The sequence below is a fragment of the Nycticebus coucang genome, chromosome 2, assembly GCF_027406575.1.
Source record: "Nycticebus coucang isolate mNycCou1 chromosome 2, mNycCou1.pri, whole genome shotgun sequence".
In the NCBI taxonomy this organism is placed as follows: Eukaryota; Metazoa; Chordata; class Mammalia; order Primates; family Lorisidae; genus Nycticebus; species Nycticebus coucang.
In genome coordinates this window covers 16,802,965-16,821,745 of record NC_069781.1, presented here as the reverse complement: position 1 = coordinate 16,821,745, position 18,781 = coordinate 16,802,965, and the positions used below count along the sequence as shown (strand labels likewise).

The 18,781-nt window shown below is 37.7% G+C and overlaps 1 protein-coding gene across 1 annotated transcript in view; it reads right to left on the bottom strand.

The window, feature by feature from the left end:
- Positions 1-18,781, bottom strand: part of C5 (complement C5) — a 100,618-nt gene that overhangs the window by 12,422 nt on the left and 69,415 nt on the right. Inside the window, exons 29-33 of the mRNA XM_053564110.1 lie at positions 13,471-13,676; positions 11,164-11,316; positions 8,518-8,580; positions 7,419-7,500; positions 5,607-5,664 (exon numbers count right to left, since the gene is read on the bottom strand). Of these exons, the coding sequence (XP_053420085.1) occupies positions 5,607-5,664; positions 7,419-7,500; positions 8,518-8,580; positions 11,164-11,316; positions 13,471-13,676 (562 nt within the window). The remainder of the gene's footprint in view (positions 1-5,606; positions 5,665-7,418; positions 7,501-8,517; positions 8,581-11,163; positions 11,317-13,470; positions 13,677-18,781) is intronic.

Sequence of the window (18,781 nt, the reverse complement as noted above, 5' to 3'; positions counted from 1 at the left end):
TTTTTGGGGTTTTTTTTGTAAGAGAGAAAAGAACACTGACGTGGGGAATCAGAAAACTTGGATCTTATCCCAGTTCTACTGAGACACTCTCACAAATCATTTCCCCTTTCTAACTTATTTTCTTATTTGTAAAGTTAACTGTGAAGAAGTCTAAACTTGTGTTTTAAATTTATCTCCATAATTCTAAGGCTTTGATTTTGGGTGGCAGAGGCCATTAAGGAAAGGTCAGGAGACTTAAAAGAAGGACAGGTTGGTGGGGCAGGGCAGGAGTGAGGAAGAGGGAGTGGTTCTGCAAAAGTTGATTTTAGGTTCCAGCCTCACCTCAAGATGTTTGAGAGGCAGCTGGATATTTGAGAGTGGACTTTGCAAGAGCTGTTAGGATTAAAGGAAGAAACTGGGAAGGCAGCTTCATGAGGAGGGAAATGAACTGATTTCACCTACATGAATGAGTATTGTAAAATAGGACAAATTATGGGAGTTAATGAGGTATCGGGGCATATCTTTTTCTTCATCACACCTCACAGAGCATTCATAAAGCAGTTCCTATTAGAAGTTTAAGTGTAATATTTATCATGAAATTAAGTGTTATACAATCTCTGACTCATAAAACTTAAACCCATTCTTCACCCAATTAAAAATTTAGAACAGAATATGAAACATCTTGGAACTGTAATGTGACAGCTGAGCATCTCCCTAATTGGATGGGCAGAACAGAGAACTCTTGCTCACAGATGCAAATACTTTGTCAACAAGATGGAAAAGGGCCTCCTGAGTGGAGCCTGTCTATGAAAGGGTTGCTGGAGCCTTGATGACTAGTTGCCATGGAGACTGTTTCAATGGTGGAACAGAAATCCTCCTTTCAAGAAGCCTTTGCCTGCTGCCAAAACCAGCAATCTTCCCCAAAGGCATTTTGTTGCTAGAGAAATGAAATCTTTTTTCGCTTTTCTTATGAACACAACAGAGAGGTTGTAAAAAGCTAAGTACATGATAGAGACCCTCTGAGCACAGAAACTGTGTGCTGGCATTTTTGAATCAGGAGACAGAATATTTGAAGGCAAAGAATTTCTTATGTGAATAAGTATTACACTTTTGGAATTTACCCAACCTAACTTCAGCCAAAAGTATATTCCACCGGCTTTTTTTTTTTTAACTTTCTGTGCCTAATTTGTAAAAAGCAAAAGATAGAATATTCAAGATTACATTTCTACTTGCTTTCTTTTGTATATTGACAATCTGGAATTAGACCTCCTGTCAATAAAGTCAAGTGAGTTTTTAATAAGAACTATTTTATATAAGCAGAGTTGTAGATAATTAGAATGGGCAGAAACTCGGTGATAAGGTAGTGCAATACCCTTGCTTTAGAGAAGAGGACTGGAGAAGTAAGCTGACTTGCCAAAGTCATTTGAGTACTTCCTGCCAGAGGTTACCCCATAGCAGGTGTCTCAACCTATTATCAGAAAGCCCTTCTTTAAGAAAATTTCAAAATATTTAGGGGGTACAGTGCAGTTTTGTTACACGGATGCATTATACAGCAGTGAGGTCCGGGCTTTTAGTGTATACATCACCTAAATGGTGCAAATTGCACCCAACAGGTTTATTTTTCATCCCTCACCTCCTTCCCACTTTCCTACCTTTGTTGTTTCCAATGTCTATTTTCCCACTCTGTACAAATGTGGATATTCATAACTTACCTTCCACTTACATGTGAAAACATATGATATTTGACTTCCTGAGTTACTTCACTTGGAATAATGGCCTCCAGTTCTATCCAAGTTGTTGAAAAAGACATTATTTCATTCTTTTTTATGGCTGAGTAATATTCCATGGTGTGTGTATGTATCTGTACACATACATATATATCTCACATTTCTTTACTATTCACCAGTTGATGGACACTTAGGTTAATTTAATATCTTTACTATTGTGAACTGTGCTGTGATAAACATGAGTGCAGGTGTCTTTTTGCTATAATGACTTCTCCTTTAGGTAGATGTATATCTGGTAGTGGGACTGGTGGAGCAAATGGTAGATGTACTTTTAGTTCTTTGAGGAACCTCTAGACTGTTTTCTATAGAAACTGTACTTATTTATATTCCCATCAACAGTGTATACAAGTGCTCCCTTTACACTGCATCCATACTAACATCTATTTTTTTTTTTTTGAGTTCTTAATAATGGCTATTCTGACTAGAGTAGGTGGTGTCTCATGGTGGCTTTAAACTGCATTTCTCTGATGATTCTCTGATGATCAGTGATGTTGAGCATTTTTTTCATGGTTTTTGGCCATGTAGCCATTTGTATATCTTTTTTTGTTTTTTTTTTGAGACCGGGTCTAACTCTTTTTCTCAGGCGAGAGTGTAGAAGCATGATCATAGCTCACCGCAACCTCGAACTCCTGGCCCCAAGTGATCCTCCCACCTCAACCTTCCCAGTAGATAGGACCACAGGTGCACACCACCACACACACCTGGCTAATTTTTAAGTATTTTTTTAGAGATAGGGTCTCATTATGTTGCCCAGGCTTGTCTTCAATTCCTGGTCTCAAGTGATCCTGGATCCTCCTACCTTGGCCTCCAAAGGTGCTAGAATTCTAAGTATGAGCCACTATGCCTGGCTTATATATCTTCCCTTGAAAAATGTGTGTTCATGTCATTTGCACTTTTTAATGGGGTTTCTCTGATTGCTGATAATACGATCTCATTCCGAGAAAACCCTAAAGACTCCTCCGAAACATTTCTAGATTTTATAAATGAATTCAGTAAAGTCTCAGTTTATAAAATCAATGTACACAAATCAGTAGCGTTTCTCTACACCAATAATGACCAAGCTGAGAACAAAATCAAGAACTCAATTCCATTTATAATAGCTACAAAAAAATGAGATACTTATCAATATAATTAACTGAGGAAAACTATAAAACACTGATGAAAGAAACTAAAGATGACACAAACAATGGAAAAATATTCCATGCTCATGAATTAGAAGAATCAATGTTGTTAAAATTACCAAACTGCCTAAAACAATGTACAGATTCAAAATAACTCCTATCACAATACCAAAGTTATTTTTCACAGAATTATAAAATATAATCCTAAAATCCATATGATATCAGAAAAAGCCTGAATAGCCAAAGAAACTCTAAGCAGAAAGAGCAAAACTGAAGTCATCGCAGTACCTGACTTCAAATAGTAACTCAAACATCATGCTATTGGTGTAAAAATAGACACATAGATCAATGGAACAGAGCAGAGAACTCAGAAATACCATGTACCATCAATCAACTGATCTTTGACAAAGCAATAAAACTGAACCCCGGGAAAAGGATGTCCTGTCCAACAAGTGGTGCTGGGAAAAGAAGATAGCCATATGCAGAGAAATGAAATTGCATCCCTGTCTCTCACTATATACAAAAATTAACTCAAGATGGATTAAAGACTTAAGTGTAAGACTGGAAACCACAAGAATTCTAGAAGAAAACGTAGGAAAAATTTGTCTGGACATTGGCCTAGGCAAAGATTTTATTATTAAGACTCCAAAAGCAAATGCAACAGAAACAAAACTTTAAAAAAATAGGACTCTATTAAACTAAAAAGCTTCTGTATGGCAAAAAAAAAAAAAAAAAAACAGCGTAAATAGGTAACAGATCAAATGGGAAAAAATATTCACAAACTATACATATGAACAGAATCTAAAGCAACTCAAAGAACTCAGAAAACAAAACATAACAAAACAAAACAAAGCAAAGAGCTCTTTTTTATGCCAACTCTAGATGCTTTCCTTTAGGTATCTAGGTGAGTCCACAAGTGTACTCACATCTCCCTGTGACAATTGTAGATTTAGACAACTGTGATCATGCCCCTCATCAGATGACAGGTAACAAGAGTAGGAATGGCGGTTAGGAGGAGAAAGCTGCCTGGGAAAGGGTGACCTTAATGGAAAGACATAGGGAATGAGGAAAGATGTCTGAGCAGAGGGACTGGTCAAGGAAGAAAGAAGGAAACGGTGGAAAGAAGAATGCGGCTAAGGAGGCAAGGAGGGCTGAGTAGTGAAGGAATTATAAAACAGGAGTTATTTGGCTCAGGACCAAGACAGGAAAACAGCTGGGAGAGAGGCAATGAGGATCAGTTTGCTATTCCTTGGGATCAGTGGTCTCAGCTTACCCTGATTGAAAGAGGTGCTTTAGATAACTGGATTGAGCATCAGGCGTGGGGCATTTGAGCCTCTGGCTCTGCATTTAACTTTCTGAGGACTTGGCAGGTGACTTTACCTCTTTGGGTCTCGGATTCCTTATTTTCAAAATAAGAAGTTTAATAGCTCACCCCTAAAGTCCTTTCAGCTCTTATCTTTTACACAACCCTATTGAATGTCCAAGTTATCCATACTAAGTGCTTGGCATCATGTGCAGTTATATGTAGTAACAGCAAAATAATCATCCATAGATAGCACTGCTATTGACAATACAAAGAGTTAAGGAAACAGAGCACAACAGGATGAATCCAGGGGTGATGGAAAGAAGAGGGAAGAAGTCTGTGTTCTAGTTCTGGCTCTGCCACACTCTGAATGACTACCACAGCCAAAAATATATGCATATTTTAAATAAAGCTACACTTTCATAAACACTTTAGGATGGTGGCTGTGGTAAAGCAGAACAATGACCCCCAAGGATGTCTATGTCCTAATCTCCTGACCCTGTGAATATACTATCTTATGTGCAAAAGAAACTCTACGGGTGTGGTTAAGTTATGGATCTGAGGTAGGTAGATTATCCTGGATTATATGAGTAGCCTCAATACAGTCACAGGGTCTTTATAAAGGAAAGAAGCAGGCGAGTTAGAGAAGATGTGATGATGGAAGCAGCGATTATAGTCAGAGAGAGAGATTAGAAAATGCTGTGATGCTGGCATTGAAAACAGGAAGGGGCCACAAGCCAACAAACACAGGCAGCCTCTAGAATTTGGAAGAAATGGAAATAGATTCCCTTCTAGAGCTTTCAGAAGGAATACAACCTGGTCAACCCCTTTGTTTTAGGATTTTTGACCTCTAGAATTATAATAAATTTGTGTTGTTTTAAGCCATTAAGTTTATATTGATAGTAAATTGTTACCTAGCAGCAACAGGGATCTTATACCCTGGCCAGTTCAGGCCTTTGTATTTAGTCAGCAGAAGATTTAACATCAGTGATTCTCAAGCCTGTCTACCATTAGAATGACCTCTGGGATGAAGTCTGAGCTTCAGGCAGTTCCAAAAGCTCTCCAGCTGACTTCAAATGTGCAGTCGAGCTGAGAACTACTGGCTGATAATAGGGATTTTGCTGGGTAAATGCGATTTTTCTAATTAAGAGAGTAGGAGTTGCTTATGAGCATCTCTACCCTTCTGAAAGATAGGAAAAATTAATGTTATACTGTTTGAATCAAGAGACAAAAATGGGAGAGAAAACTATCTGAGAAAAATCAAAGCTGTTCTTTATAAGTAGCTACTTAAGAATACCTATTACTGTGAATTTTAAAAAATGAACCATTTTGTATCTTTTGGACATGTTAAAATTTAAAAACGTGCAAAGAACTAATACTGTAACAAACAGTGAGACCCTGAATTTTTAGACTCACCTGGCACATGCTACTATGCGCGTATAGTCCGAGTCTCCGTAGGCTCCGTAGCTGGATGCTGGCACGCACAACAAACAAGCAAGCACATACACAAATAGGAGAGTGAACTGTTTTAGCCGTTTTGGAAACTATCAGAACAGGATCATTAATGAAAAATTCTCTGAGCACACTTGAAAATGATTCATGATTTGGAATTTGACATTTGTGGTGATTTTAATGGAAATTCATGGCTACTGACGATAGCAGTGAGTCTTCACATAATTAGAACAATCCTCTGCTCTTAAAGAATTTACAGTTTAAAGAATAAGTCATTTAGGAAGTAACGTGTTTGGGAGATACGAAAGTATCAGGGCAGAGGCAGCCACATTCACCCTGAACTTGAGGCAGCGGGCTGGCGTGTGGAAATGGACTTGATTTGGACTGGGAAAGGAGAAACAACCAGCAGAGGGGTCTGAAGGCCACAGGCCATAGGGTCTGAAGCTATAAGTACTAGAGAAACCAAGTTAAAGATAGAGGCAGAGAAATGTGCATTTTTCTGAACACTTAGAATATAAAGCCTAAGTGATGGAAAACTAAACAGGGTAATATGGCTCTGCAACCTGAACTCAGTGGTTAGAGCACTGGCTGCATACACTGAGGCAGGTGGGTTTGAACCTGGGCCGGGCCTGCTAAACAACAATGACAACTGGAACAAAAAATTAGCCAGGGGTTGTGGCAGGTACCTGTAGTCCCAGCTACTTGGGAGGCTGAGGCAAGAGAATCGCTTAAGCCCAAGAATTTGAGGTTTCTGTGAGCTGTGATGCCACAGGCACTCTACTGAGGGCAACATAGTGAGACTCTGTCTCCAAACAAACAAACAACAACAAAAAGGATAATAGAAAATTCAGGGTATGAACGGAAAGCTGACATAAAAGTAACAGAAATTCAGGGTTAGAACTTTTTATGGCTTTACAACTAGTGACACTTTTTATTTATTTATCTTTATTATTTATTTATTTTATTGAGACAGAGTCTCACTTTGATGCCCTTGGTAGACTGCCATGGCATCATAGTTCACAGCAACTTCAAACTCTTGGACTCAAGGGATTCTCTTGCTTAGCCTCCCAAGTAGCTAGGATTACAGGTGCTTGCCATAATCCCTGGCTATTTTTAGAGTTGGGGTCTCACTCTTGCTCAGGCCAGTCTTGAACTCCTGAGCTCAAACAATCCACTTCCTTCACCCTCCCAGGTGCTAGGATCACAGGTGTGAGCCACCGCATCCAGCCTAGTGACACTTTTTAAAAGTAATATAATTAGTCAAAACACTTTCTTGATCAATGGTGATTAGTTTAGTTATTAAGTTTAGTTTCCAGCTCTTTTTTTTTTTTTTTTGTAGAGGCAGAGTCTCACTTTATCACCCTCGGTAGAGTGCCGTGGCCTCACACAGCTCACAGCAACCTCCAACTCCTGGGCTTAGGTGATTCTCTTGCCTCAGCCTCCCGAGTAGCTGGGACTACAGGCGTCCACCACAACACCCGGCTATTTTTTTGTTACAGTTTGGCCGGGGCTGGGCTTGAACCCATCACCCTTGGTACATGGGGCTGGCGCCCTACCCACTGAGCCACAGGCGCCACCCCTAGTTTCCAGCTCTTATTAAAGAGTTACATCTGTTGTAATTAATGGCAGTAATGCTTACTTAGATGTCAACCTGCTAAAAAATATGATTAAAAATTTTTGGTTTTTGAACAAGCACATTTTTTCTAATTGGGAAAGCTCTCTATTTGACATTGTTTATGTTTAGCCAAAATTACAGTGCAAATCATGGTGTTTTACCATCAATGTCCTGGGCTTCAATTTTCAAATAGAAGCTGCACACTTCCTCAGAGGTACTGGTTTTGTACGCTACAGTTCTTACCTACATTGGAGCAAGTAAACGAGAAGATTCTATTTAAAATGGGAATGTGAAAAAGGTATCATGGCACTATTGCTGCTGCACATGGGACACTTGAAGCATTATCTTCATAATCCAGTACAAACAGTATATATTAAGGACACGTTTTTCCAGAAGCTGGACTTTCAGCAAAGTATGTAATTCAAAATATAGCTGAGAAGTCCCAAGTAAGCAAAAAATGACTTCTGACAAGGCAAAATCTTGGTCCAAATTCCATGTGGTCAAATCTGAGCACCTTACTCTGAAAGTTCCCAGGTCTTTTGTCCTTGAGCCCATACATTTAATTTAACACACAGTACTGTGAGGCTAGGAAGTGTAGATTTCTCCCAGCCCACACACCATCATAGCAAACAACAAATTTTAGGTGTGTATGAATGGGCAAGGGTCTTCCAGAAGTAAATATATCAAGAACAACCAGAAATGATAAGAAAAGTGGACAGCCACCCCCCCACATAATCCTCTAAACAGTTCTTGAAAGAATAAATATACTGAAGATAACAGCAGGATTAAAATCTTCAATAGAATGATGATGCTCAGACTATGAAATTTTAAGACTGCACGGACACATGTAAATAGCTTAGAAAAGTTTGTAACTGCTAAGTGGCTGAAATAAGAGAGACTTAATTCTTTACATGTAACATATCAATCCTCAAAGATGCAGTTTACTAACCATAGAGAAAAAATATATTTATACACACACATATACACATATGATCATAAAATTGTATATCTAGTCTCTATATAAACACATATAACTTGCACAAATATACAGAATGTATAAATACAAGGATTAACATAGCTGTTTTCAAAAATAAATTGTGAGGCCAGTCATAAAGATTTTGAGGAAGAATTAGATAAATGAATACTAATTTAGTCATGGTTACCCAAGCCCAGATTTCTTTGTGGAAAAGTCCTTAACTTTTATGTTCCCTCATACAAAGGGATACCTAACTCCCTACTGGCTCTCAATTAAATACTTACATGTACTGTAGCCAAGCCACTGCTATGTCCCGTTCTGACAACGAGGTCATCATTGAGAAGAACCTGGAAAGATGGATAGAGAAACCATGCTTTCTTATATCATCCAATAGGAAGGGAGGATAGAGCAATACAAAGAGTGGGCTGACACCTACCATCCTCCTCTTTCAAAGCTCTGCTAAGATTAAATGGATAAGACATTGAAAATGCTATGCCCATAGCAGCCATTAAAAAATGGTGGAATTTCCCATTTTCCTTCTACATGTAAATAAGACATCTGGGATCCCTTGAGTTAGTCAACAAAACCAACATGTCAGAGGCCAGTTTTGGTCACATTTTCATCTATATACTGTTATGGTAAAACTGGATCTTCATCTTCTTTTGCCAACTATATAAATTTCTTTCAGGGTGTCGATCAGGAGTCACCATTCTATGTGCCAATGAAGATCATTTTCATTAGCACCAGGAATAGGAAGTTCCACAGTAACTCTAAAGAGGGTGCAATCTATCTTTGTCCCTTTCTTAACTCTCCTTTGCACCCCTCTTTCACCTCTTGATGACTCGTATTTCCTATTTGTCACTCGGCTTTGTTTGCCAAAACCCTTGGTACCTTACCCCAAACCCCTTGCACCCCACCTAAGCTTTCCAAATCCTTAGTTGCCTATCTGCAGTCTGTCAGGAGAAAAATGAAGACATGAATCAAGTTGAGTAATTCTCCTTTCCAGAGACACTCCCCCATCCAAATGCTTCCTAATTTGTGGAAAGTATGAGAGAGATCTTTTTGAGCAAGGGGCCTAAGAATTGGCTCTTCCTTTACTCCAAGTCTGCAGTCTCCCCTTTGCTTTGCTTTGTATACCAATGCAACAGGGATTCCATGTGCATTAAAGGTTGTTAATCCTTCCTTTAAATTTTCGCAAATGTAGTAAAATAGGTCAAGCTTCTTGTTCTTCCTGATGGAATATATAGCAGCATTCATGGAAAACAAGTGCCTTGAGATGCTGCATGAGAAAAGGTGACTATGGGCAAATTAAGTTTGGAAGATGTGTACCTCTGTCCCTTTTTTTCCCCAGAGTCACCTCACTTACTCACATACATGTTAAGGAACTTGGGAAACTTGTATTAAAGAACTTGTTTAACTTCATTTAAACCAGAGTTTCCCTTGCCTATTCTCCTACCTCACATTGTTTCATGTAACACATTTCAGGAAACACTGGAGTGGAAAATTCTAAACTAGCTAATAACAGTCCAGGTTTCATTGGAGGCAGCATCCTGGGCTGAGGTTTAGATCATTTTAAGATGACAAGCAGCCCCTTATAACATTAGCTCTCTAGGAAAGAATAATTTCAGCTACCTCAAATAAGCCTACCTCTCACATCAAGAGCTCCTCTTTAGAGCTTAGTTTTACTTTGAACATGAATCTCTCCTCTCTCAGGGAAAGGAGATATGTTACTAAACTGCGAACCACAAACACAAATGCCTACAAGAGGCCCAAGCACAAAGCAAAATGTACATAAATGCATATGCACATGTCATGAGATTTGTGGGGACTGCAGCAAATTACCAATGCCCCGACCCCCACTATCAGATCTTTTGGTCTTTCAAGGGAAGTTAAGAATCAGAATTTTATTTGAAATCTCTGGATCTTTAAATATTGGCATATGTCTATATCTATGTCTATAACCATATCCATACACACACACACACACACACACACACACGTATACAAAGGGTGGCCATAAAGTTCATGTGCAAATTAAAGGAACTTTACGGACACCCTATATATGTACGTATGTGTATGTCTGTGTGTGTATATACACACGTATATATACATAAATACATACATCTTTTTTTACACACATATATATATTTTTTACTATGGGCTACTGGTTTGCAATTTTTACATTAAATTTGATTTCTTATGCCTGTTTACTTTTCACAAATTCTAACTTGTGAAAGATATCAACAGTGAGGCCTATTTCCAATTATTTGTATATTTAAATATACTTCAAAATAATACAAACATGATTAGAAAATATATTAGAAAAATATATATTAGCATATGCCGAATGCGACATTCAACTGTATCAACAGCTGTGTATACTGGCAGCTAATATTAAGGTAGAACCTAGTTTTTCCAATGTGTCCTTTTCTTGTGGAAATTTTCAAAAGCCATTGGTTTTAACTTTTAAGAATCTCATGTTAGCAAAGGGGTAAGGATGGAGAACTAAAGGCTAATTCTAATCTGGCTACAGTCTGTAAGGATGCCTGGGGCCAAGAGAACCATGGCAGCCTCCCAAACACATCTCTCTTACTCTGCCACTGTACTTTACCACTATACTGCTATGTGCACCATTATCGTGTCTGAAAGTTTCTTCCCCTTTCTTAACCTTGCTAATTTATTCTAATTCTTCCAGATTTGACCCACACATCTTATTAAAAAACTCTTATTTTTTTTCACTGTGTTTCTAAAATGACAATCTCTACCTGATACATGGGTTCTTCGTGCTTTATGTTTGAATTCCTAGTGCCCAGGATATAGCATTCAGCATATGTATAAATAGTGAATAAATACATCTGTAACATACAGTGGAATAGATGACTTCAATGATCCCATCCAACTGTAGAATGTTACAACAAATTTTCATTTACCTCTACTGGCCTCCCAAGAAAATTCTTCTCTGTCACCTTGTAATGGTAGAAGTCACCTTTGTGCTTGTAAGAGACATTTATGTCCATATTCAGGTGGAGTTGTTTAACCAGGAGTGAATATTCTGTCAGGCCCTCTATGGCATTAATTGTATCCTATCAACAATAAGCAAGGCACAAAAATATGTTTAGTTTATTTGCATACTCCCTTTTACAAATGCCCTTTTTTATGAGAAGGTAGGGCAGCATTCTCTAGAGATGAAACTCTAGCAGACTGAGAGAAGCTGGTTAAGAGATTCCATGTGGAGGTGGAAAGGAGATCTCTTCCCCCACCCTCAATAAGGATGCTGCTGATAGCCATCAGGAAGTTTGGCCTCAGATCTGGGTCCTCTACAAATTCCTCAAACGTAACCTCAGGCAAGCCACTCTTTGCAGAATACTTTCAACTCTTTGCATGATTATCTCTTTCTCATGCTTCTGTGTCAGCTTAAATATCCCACACTGAGGCCACAACCACTCCTTTCACATTATTCTCTGTTTCAGTGTTCCCTTTCTATCCTTTACAACACTCATCTCACTTTGAAATACTTTTGTTTACAGTTTGCTTGTTATAAGATTCAGGAGACAAGTGGCAAGTGTATTTTTCTTGGGTATCTGCAGTGATGTGAATGTGTCCCTCAAAGTTTGAGTGTTGGAAACTTGATCCTCAATGCAGAGGTGTTGGGAAGTGTTTGGGTCATGAGGGCAACACCTTCATGGATGGATTAATGCTATTATCGCAGGAGTGGTTTTTTTTTTTTGGCAAGTCTGGGTTTCTTATAAAAGCATGAGTTTGACCCCCTCCTTGCTGTATCTCTCTCTGCCTCACTTCATCTCTCTCTTACCTCTCTTTACTCTTGTACCACAGGATGACATGGCAAGAGGGCCCTCACCAGATGCTGGTCTTTTGATCTTAGAATTCTTAGCCTTTGGAACCATAAGCTATTACATTTCTGTTCATTATAAATTGCCCAGTCTCTGGTATTGTTATAACAGCACAAAATTGATGAAAACAATGCCCATTACATTTAGGAGATACACATGATAGCTATCCAACAAGTATTTGTTCGGGGAATAAATGAATGAACTTTATCTTTCTGGATCTCTCCTTCATCTATAAAATTGGAGATGTTAAATGCATAGTCACTTCCTCTGCCTCTGTTCATAGAAGCCAATACTAATCAATAGAGCAGTCTTTTCTGCTAATTCCACCATTGTACCCAAGATGAAATCCATTAGATGATTGCTAAATTACTACTGAAAGACCCCTCTACCTTTAAATTTTACATACAAGGTAAATATACATACTCCATCACTATCTAAACATCTAGGAAACAGGAAAGTTATTAATATTTGAGCTAAACTTTGGATATAGACATATATTATGGAACTACATAATAATTATAAAAATACACACTCAAATGAGTTTGCAACTCAAATGAGCTGATAGATAGGTAAACATAAAACAATAATTATCGCTCTCAATTTTAATTTATTTTTCTGATATGGAGGGAACATAGGTAACTTTTTTTAATATGGCAGCCATTATTCATATTTATTACACAGGATGTGACATAATTGCTGAATTTTACTAGACTTTCACAGTGATTAAGAATCATAAAGACTTGGTAAACGGTCTGTGAAGCTAGTGAATGATGCCCCATGATCATATCAATGTACACAGCTATGATTCAATAAAAAAAAAAAAAAAAAGAATCATAAAGGAGGGTGGTGCCTGTGGCTCAGTGAGCAGGGTGCCAGCCCCAGATACTGAGGGTGGCGGGTTCAAACCCAGCCCCGGCCAAACTGCAACAAAAAACTAGCTGGGTGTTGTGGTGGGTGCCTGTAGTGCCACCTACTTGGGAGGCTGAGGCAAGAGAATCGCCTAAGCCCAAGAGCTGGAGGTTGCTGTGAGCTGTGATGCTACAGCACTCTACCGAGGGTGACAAAGTGAGACTCTTAAAAAAAAAAGAAAGAATCATAAAGGAAGTACTGGTCTTAGAGCCAGGAGACATGAGTTTTGATTTTGGCTCTGCTACCAACTCCCTGAAAGAACCTCCTTGGGCTCATTTCCTCTTCTATGTAATAAGGGTGTTAATGCAGATAACATCTGGTGGGGCAGGGGGTCCTCTGATTCTGGATGTTTATTCATACCTATGGCATACTGATTTGGAGGACGAAAGCAGGGAGGCGGGAATGAGAGTGGAATGTGTGGTGTGGGAGCAAATAAAAATGTCTACTGGAGGATGAGATGAGACAAAGAAATGTTACCTGGGTTGAATAAAAGCCACCTCCATACCTCTGCTCTTCAGATAGCCATTTGATGATTGGATTGGCATAATTCACTTCTTTCAAGCTCAGGCAGGTGAGTAAAGCGTAGGCAGTGGTTTCCACCATACGTGCTGTACCAGTGCTAGGTCCAAAGCTGTCTTTTTGTTGCAGATTGTCTTTCCAAAAACGATAAATGGGTGGATTACCTGAATACCGACCAATCACATTCATTAATATGATTAAGAATGGGACTCTGACATAACCTTACAGTTTCTAGAAGTTGCTTACTTTTCTTTTTAAGAAGAACTTCCTCAAGGTGACCAATACAAACAGTGCTACTTGTCTTTACAAGACAAACATCCCTAATACAAAAATCCAAAATAAAAAAAAAATCCCAAATCCAAAATGCTTCAAAATCTGAAAGTTTTTGAGTGCCAACATGATGTCATAAGTGTAAAATTCCACCCTGACCTCATGGGTTGCAGTTTAAATAAAGATAAAACTTGTTTCATCTTTCAAAATTAAAAAAAAAAACTGTATAAAATTACCTTGAGGCTATGTATATAAGGTATATATGAGAAACATAAACAAATTTTAGACTTGGGTTCAATCCCCAAGAAATTTCATTATGTATATGCAAATATTCTAAAATTTGAAAAAATCTGAAATCCAAAACACTTCTGGTCCCAAGCATTTTAGATAAAGGATACTCAACCTATTTTTGAAATGTCAACATAGTAATTTCATGTGTAGTAGTTTAGTACAGTGTCACTTTGGTAAAATTCAGTGTTAATTTGATAAGTGAACTCAAGTTCTAGTCTTTTCTAACTGATCATGTTAACTTGAACAAAATCCTTTAATTTTGTGGGAGTTGGTTTCCTAATACGTAAGTATAGATAGTACTTTCTTCCATGCAGTAAAACTCAAATGAGATAATAAATGTAAAAGGTCTTATAAACCACCATGCACATATAAAGGACTATTATTATTATTGATGTGAAAAGATACATTGGAAAATCTTTCTTTCAAATGGGAAAAATTAACATCATCATATCCAAAACCTTAGTTCAGTCTTTTGTTTTCTTTCTTTCTTTCCTTTCTTTCCTTCCCTTCCATCCCTTCCTTCCCTTCCTTCTTTTTAATTTTTTGTAGAGATGGGGGTCTCACTATGCCCAGGCTGGTCTTGAATTCCTGGCCTCAAGTGATCCTCTTGCCTCAGCCTCTCAGCAGGCTGGGATTATAGGTATGAGCTACCATATCTGTCCTCTCTTCCCAATTTAAAAGACTAAAGACAATTTCTACATATGCAGCACTTTTCATACATTAGGTTCTAAATTATATTTGTTATTGCTTTAGTCTTCTTGGAACAAATTATTTAAAAAAAAATGCATATTTGGAAATCATTTAAAAACCCAGTAATATATATTTGGAAATTTCGATGTGTATGTTTACATTTTATAACTACATTATTTACACTATCTTAGACAAGATACTTTCCTTCCTTCTCAGAGACTCAGATTTGCTGTATTTAATGAGGGTTTAGTTTAGATTTTATTTATTTATTTATTTTTTATTGTTAAATCATAGCTGTGTACATTAGTGCAACCAAGGGGTATGATGTGCTGGTTTCATATACAATCTGAATATTCTTTCTTTCTCATCAAACTGTTCAACATAGCCTTCATGGCATTTTCTTAGTTATTGTATGTAGACATTTGTATTCTGCATTAATAAGTTTCGCCTGTACCCATTCTAAGATGCACCATAGGTGTGGCCCCACCCATTACCCTCCCTCCACCCTAACCTCCCCCCTCCCTTCCCCTTCCTTGGCCCTTTCCCCATATTCTTGTCCTATAGTTGGGTTATAGCCTTCATGTGAAAGCTATAAATTAGCTTCATAGTAGGGCTGAGTACATTGGATACTTTTTCTTCCATTCCTGAGATACTTTGCTAAGAAGAATATGTTCCAGCTCCATCTATGTAAACATGAAAGAGGTAAAGTCTCCATCTTTCTTTAAGGCTGCATAATATTCCATGGTATACATGTACCAAAGTTTGCTAGTCCATTCATGGGTCAATGGGCATTTGGGCTTCTTCCATGACTTAGCAATTATGAATTGGGCTGCAATAAACATTCTGGTACCGATGTCTTTGTTATATTGTGATTTTTGGTCTTCTGGGTATAAACCTAGTAAAGGAATTATAGGATCTAATGGCAGGTCTATTTTTAGGTCCCTAAGTATTCTCCAAACATCCTCGCAGAAGGAATGTATTAGTGTACATTCCCACCAGCAGTGTAGAAGTGTGCCCTTTCCTCCACATCCATGCCAACATCTCTGGTTTTGGGATTTTGTTATGTGGGCTACTCTTACTGGGGTTAGGTGATATCTCAAAGTAGTTTTGATTTACATTTCTCTGATGATTAAGGATGATGAATTTTTTTTCATGTGTTTGTAGATCGTGTGTCTGTCTTCTTCAGAGAAGTTTCTCTTCAAGTCAGGATGGAGCTTGCCCATCCTGAGATGGGATCACTTGTTCTTTACTTGCTAATATGTTTGAGTTCTCTGTGGATTCTGGTTATTAAACCTTTATCGGAGGTATAACCTTCAAATATTTTCTCCCATTCTGAGGGCTGTCTGCTTGCTTTACTTACGATGTTCTTGGCTGTGCAGAAGCTTCTCAGTTTGATCAGTTCCCAGTAATACATTTTTGATACTGCTTCAATTGCCTGGGGAGTCCTCCTCATAAAATATTCACCTGGGTCGATTCCTTCTAGAGTTTTCCCTGCACTTTCTTCAAGTATTTTTATAGTTTCATGTCTTAAGTTTAAATCTTTTATACAGTGGGAGTCTATCTTAGTTAATGGTGAAAGGTGTGGGTCCATTTTCAGTCTTTTACAGATCGCCAGCCAGTTCACCCAGCACCATTTGTTAAATAGGGAATCTTTTCCCCACTGAATGTTTTTTATTGGCTTGTCAAAGATCAAATAATGGTAAGTAGCTAGATTCATCTCTTGGTTCTCTAATCTGTTCCAGACATCTACTGCTCTGTTTTTGTGCCAATACTGTGCTGTTTTGATCACTATCAATTTATAGTACAGTCTCAGGTCTGGTAGCGTGATTCTTCCTGCTCTGTTTTTATTTCTGAGTAATGTTTTGGCTATTTGAGGTTTTTTCTGATTCCATATAAAACGAAGTATATTTTTTAAAGATCTTTAACATATGACAATGGAGCTTTAATAGGAATTGCATTAAAATTATATATTGCTTTGGGTAGTATAGACATTTTAACAATGTTTATTCTTCCCAGCCATGAGCATGGTATGTTTTTCCATTTGTTAACATCTTCAGCTATTTCTTTTCTTCAAGTTTCATAGTTCTCTTTGTAGAGATCTTTCATGTCCTTTGTTAGGTATACTCCCAAATATTTCATCTTCTTTGGCACTATTGTGAAAGGAATAGAGTCCTTGACTGTTTTCTTGGCTTGGTTATTGTTGGTATATATAAAGGCTACAGATTTATGGGTGTTGATTTTGTAGCTTGAGACATTGCTGTATTCCTTGATCACTTCTAAAAGTTTTGTAGTAGAATCCCTAGTGTTTTCCAGATATACGAGCATATCATCTGCGAAGAGTGAAAGTTTGATCTCTTCTGACTCTATGTGGATACCCTTGATCGCCTTTTCTTCCCTAATTGCAATGGCTAGAACTTCCATTACAATGTTAAAGAGCAATGGAGACAATGGGCAACCTTGCCTGGTTCCTGATCTAAGTGGAAATGATTTCAATTTAACTCCATTCAGTACAATATTGGCTGTGGGTTTCCTGTAGATGGCCTCTATTAATTTAAGAAATGTCCCTTCTATATCAATTTTCTTCATCATCATGAAGTGATGCTGGATATTATCAAAAGCTTTTCTGTGTCAGTTGAGAGAACCATATGGTCTTTATTTTTTAGTTTGTTTATGTACTGAATTACATTTATAGACTTATGTATATTGAACAAGCCTTGAGACCCTGGGATAAATCCCACTTGGTCATGGTGTATAATTTTTTTGATGTGTTGTTGTATTCTGTTTGTTAGGATCTTATTGAGTATTTTTGCATCAATATTCATTAGTGATATTGGTCTATAATTTTCTTTTCTTCTTGGGTCTTTCCCTGGTTTGGGGATCATGGTGATGTTTGCTTCATAGAATGTGTTGGGTAACATTCCTTCTTTTTCTATATTTTGGAAAAGGTTTAGTAATAGAGGTACTGGTTCTTCTTTAAAGGTTTGGTAGAATTCTGAAGTAAAGCCATCTGGTCATGGGCTTTTCTTTTTAGGGAGATTTTGTATAGTTGATGCTATTTCAGAACTTGATATAGGCCTGTTCAACATTTCCACTTCATTCTGGCTAAGTCTTGGTAGGTGGCGTACTTCCAGGTATTGGTCGATTTCTTTCAGATTTTCATATTTGTGAGAGTAGAGTTTCTTATAGTATTTGTTAAGGATTTTTTGAATTTCTGAGGGGTCTGTAGTTATTTCATCGTTACCATTTCTGATTGACAAAATTAGGGATTTTACTTTTTTTTTCCTGGTTAGGTTGGCCAAAGGTTTATCTTTTATTGATCTTTTCAAAAAACCAACTTTTGGATTTATTGATCTGTTATATAATTCTTTTGTTTTCAATTTCATTTAATTCTGCTCTGATTTTGGTTATTTCTTTTCTTCTGCTGGGTTCTGGATTGGAATGTTCTTCCTTCTCCAGTTGCTTGAGATGTCCCATTAAGTTATTAACTTCCTCTCTTTCCATTTTCTTGAGGAAGGCTTGCAGTGCTATAAATTTCCCTCTTAGGACTTTCTTTGCAATATCCCAGAGGTTCTGGTAATTCATGTCTTCATTGTTGTTTTGTTCCAAAAATTTGGTGATTTCCTTCTTAATCTCATCTATAACCCATCTATCCTTCAGCATAAGGTTGTTTAGCTTCCATGTTTTTGTATGGGTATGCAGATTCCTGTTGTTATTGAGTTCAACTTTTATTCCATGATGGCCTGAGAAGATTCAAGGAATAATTTCTATTTTTTTAAATTTACTGAGGTTAGATTTGTGGCCTAGGACGTGGTCAATTTTGGAGTATGTTCCGTGGGCTGATGAGAAGAATGTGTATTCAGTTTTGTTGGGATGAAATGTTCTATAGATGTCTGTTGTGTCCAGATGTTGAATGGTTAAGTTTAAATCTAAAATTTCTTTGCTTAGCTTCTTTTTGGAGGATCTATCCAGCACTGCTAAAGGGGTGTTAAAATCTCCAACTACTATGGAACTGGAGGAA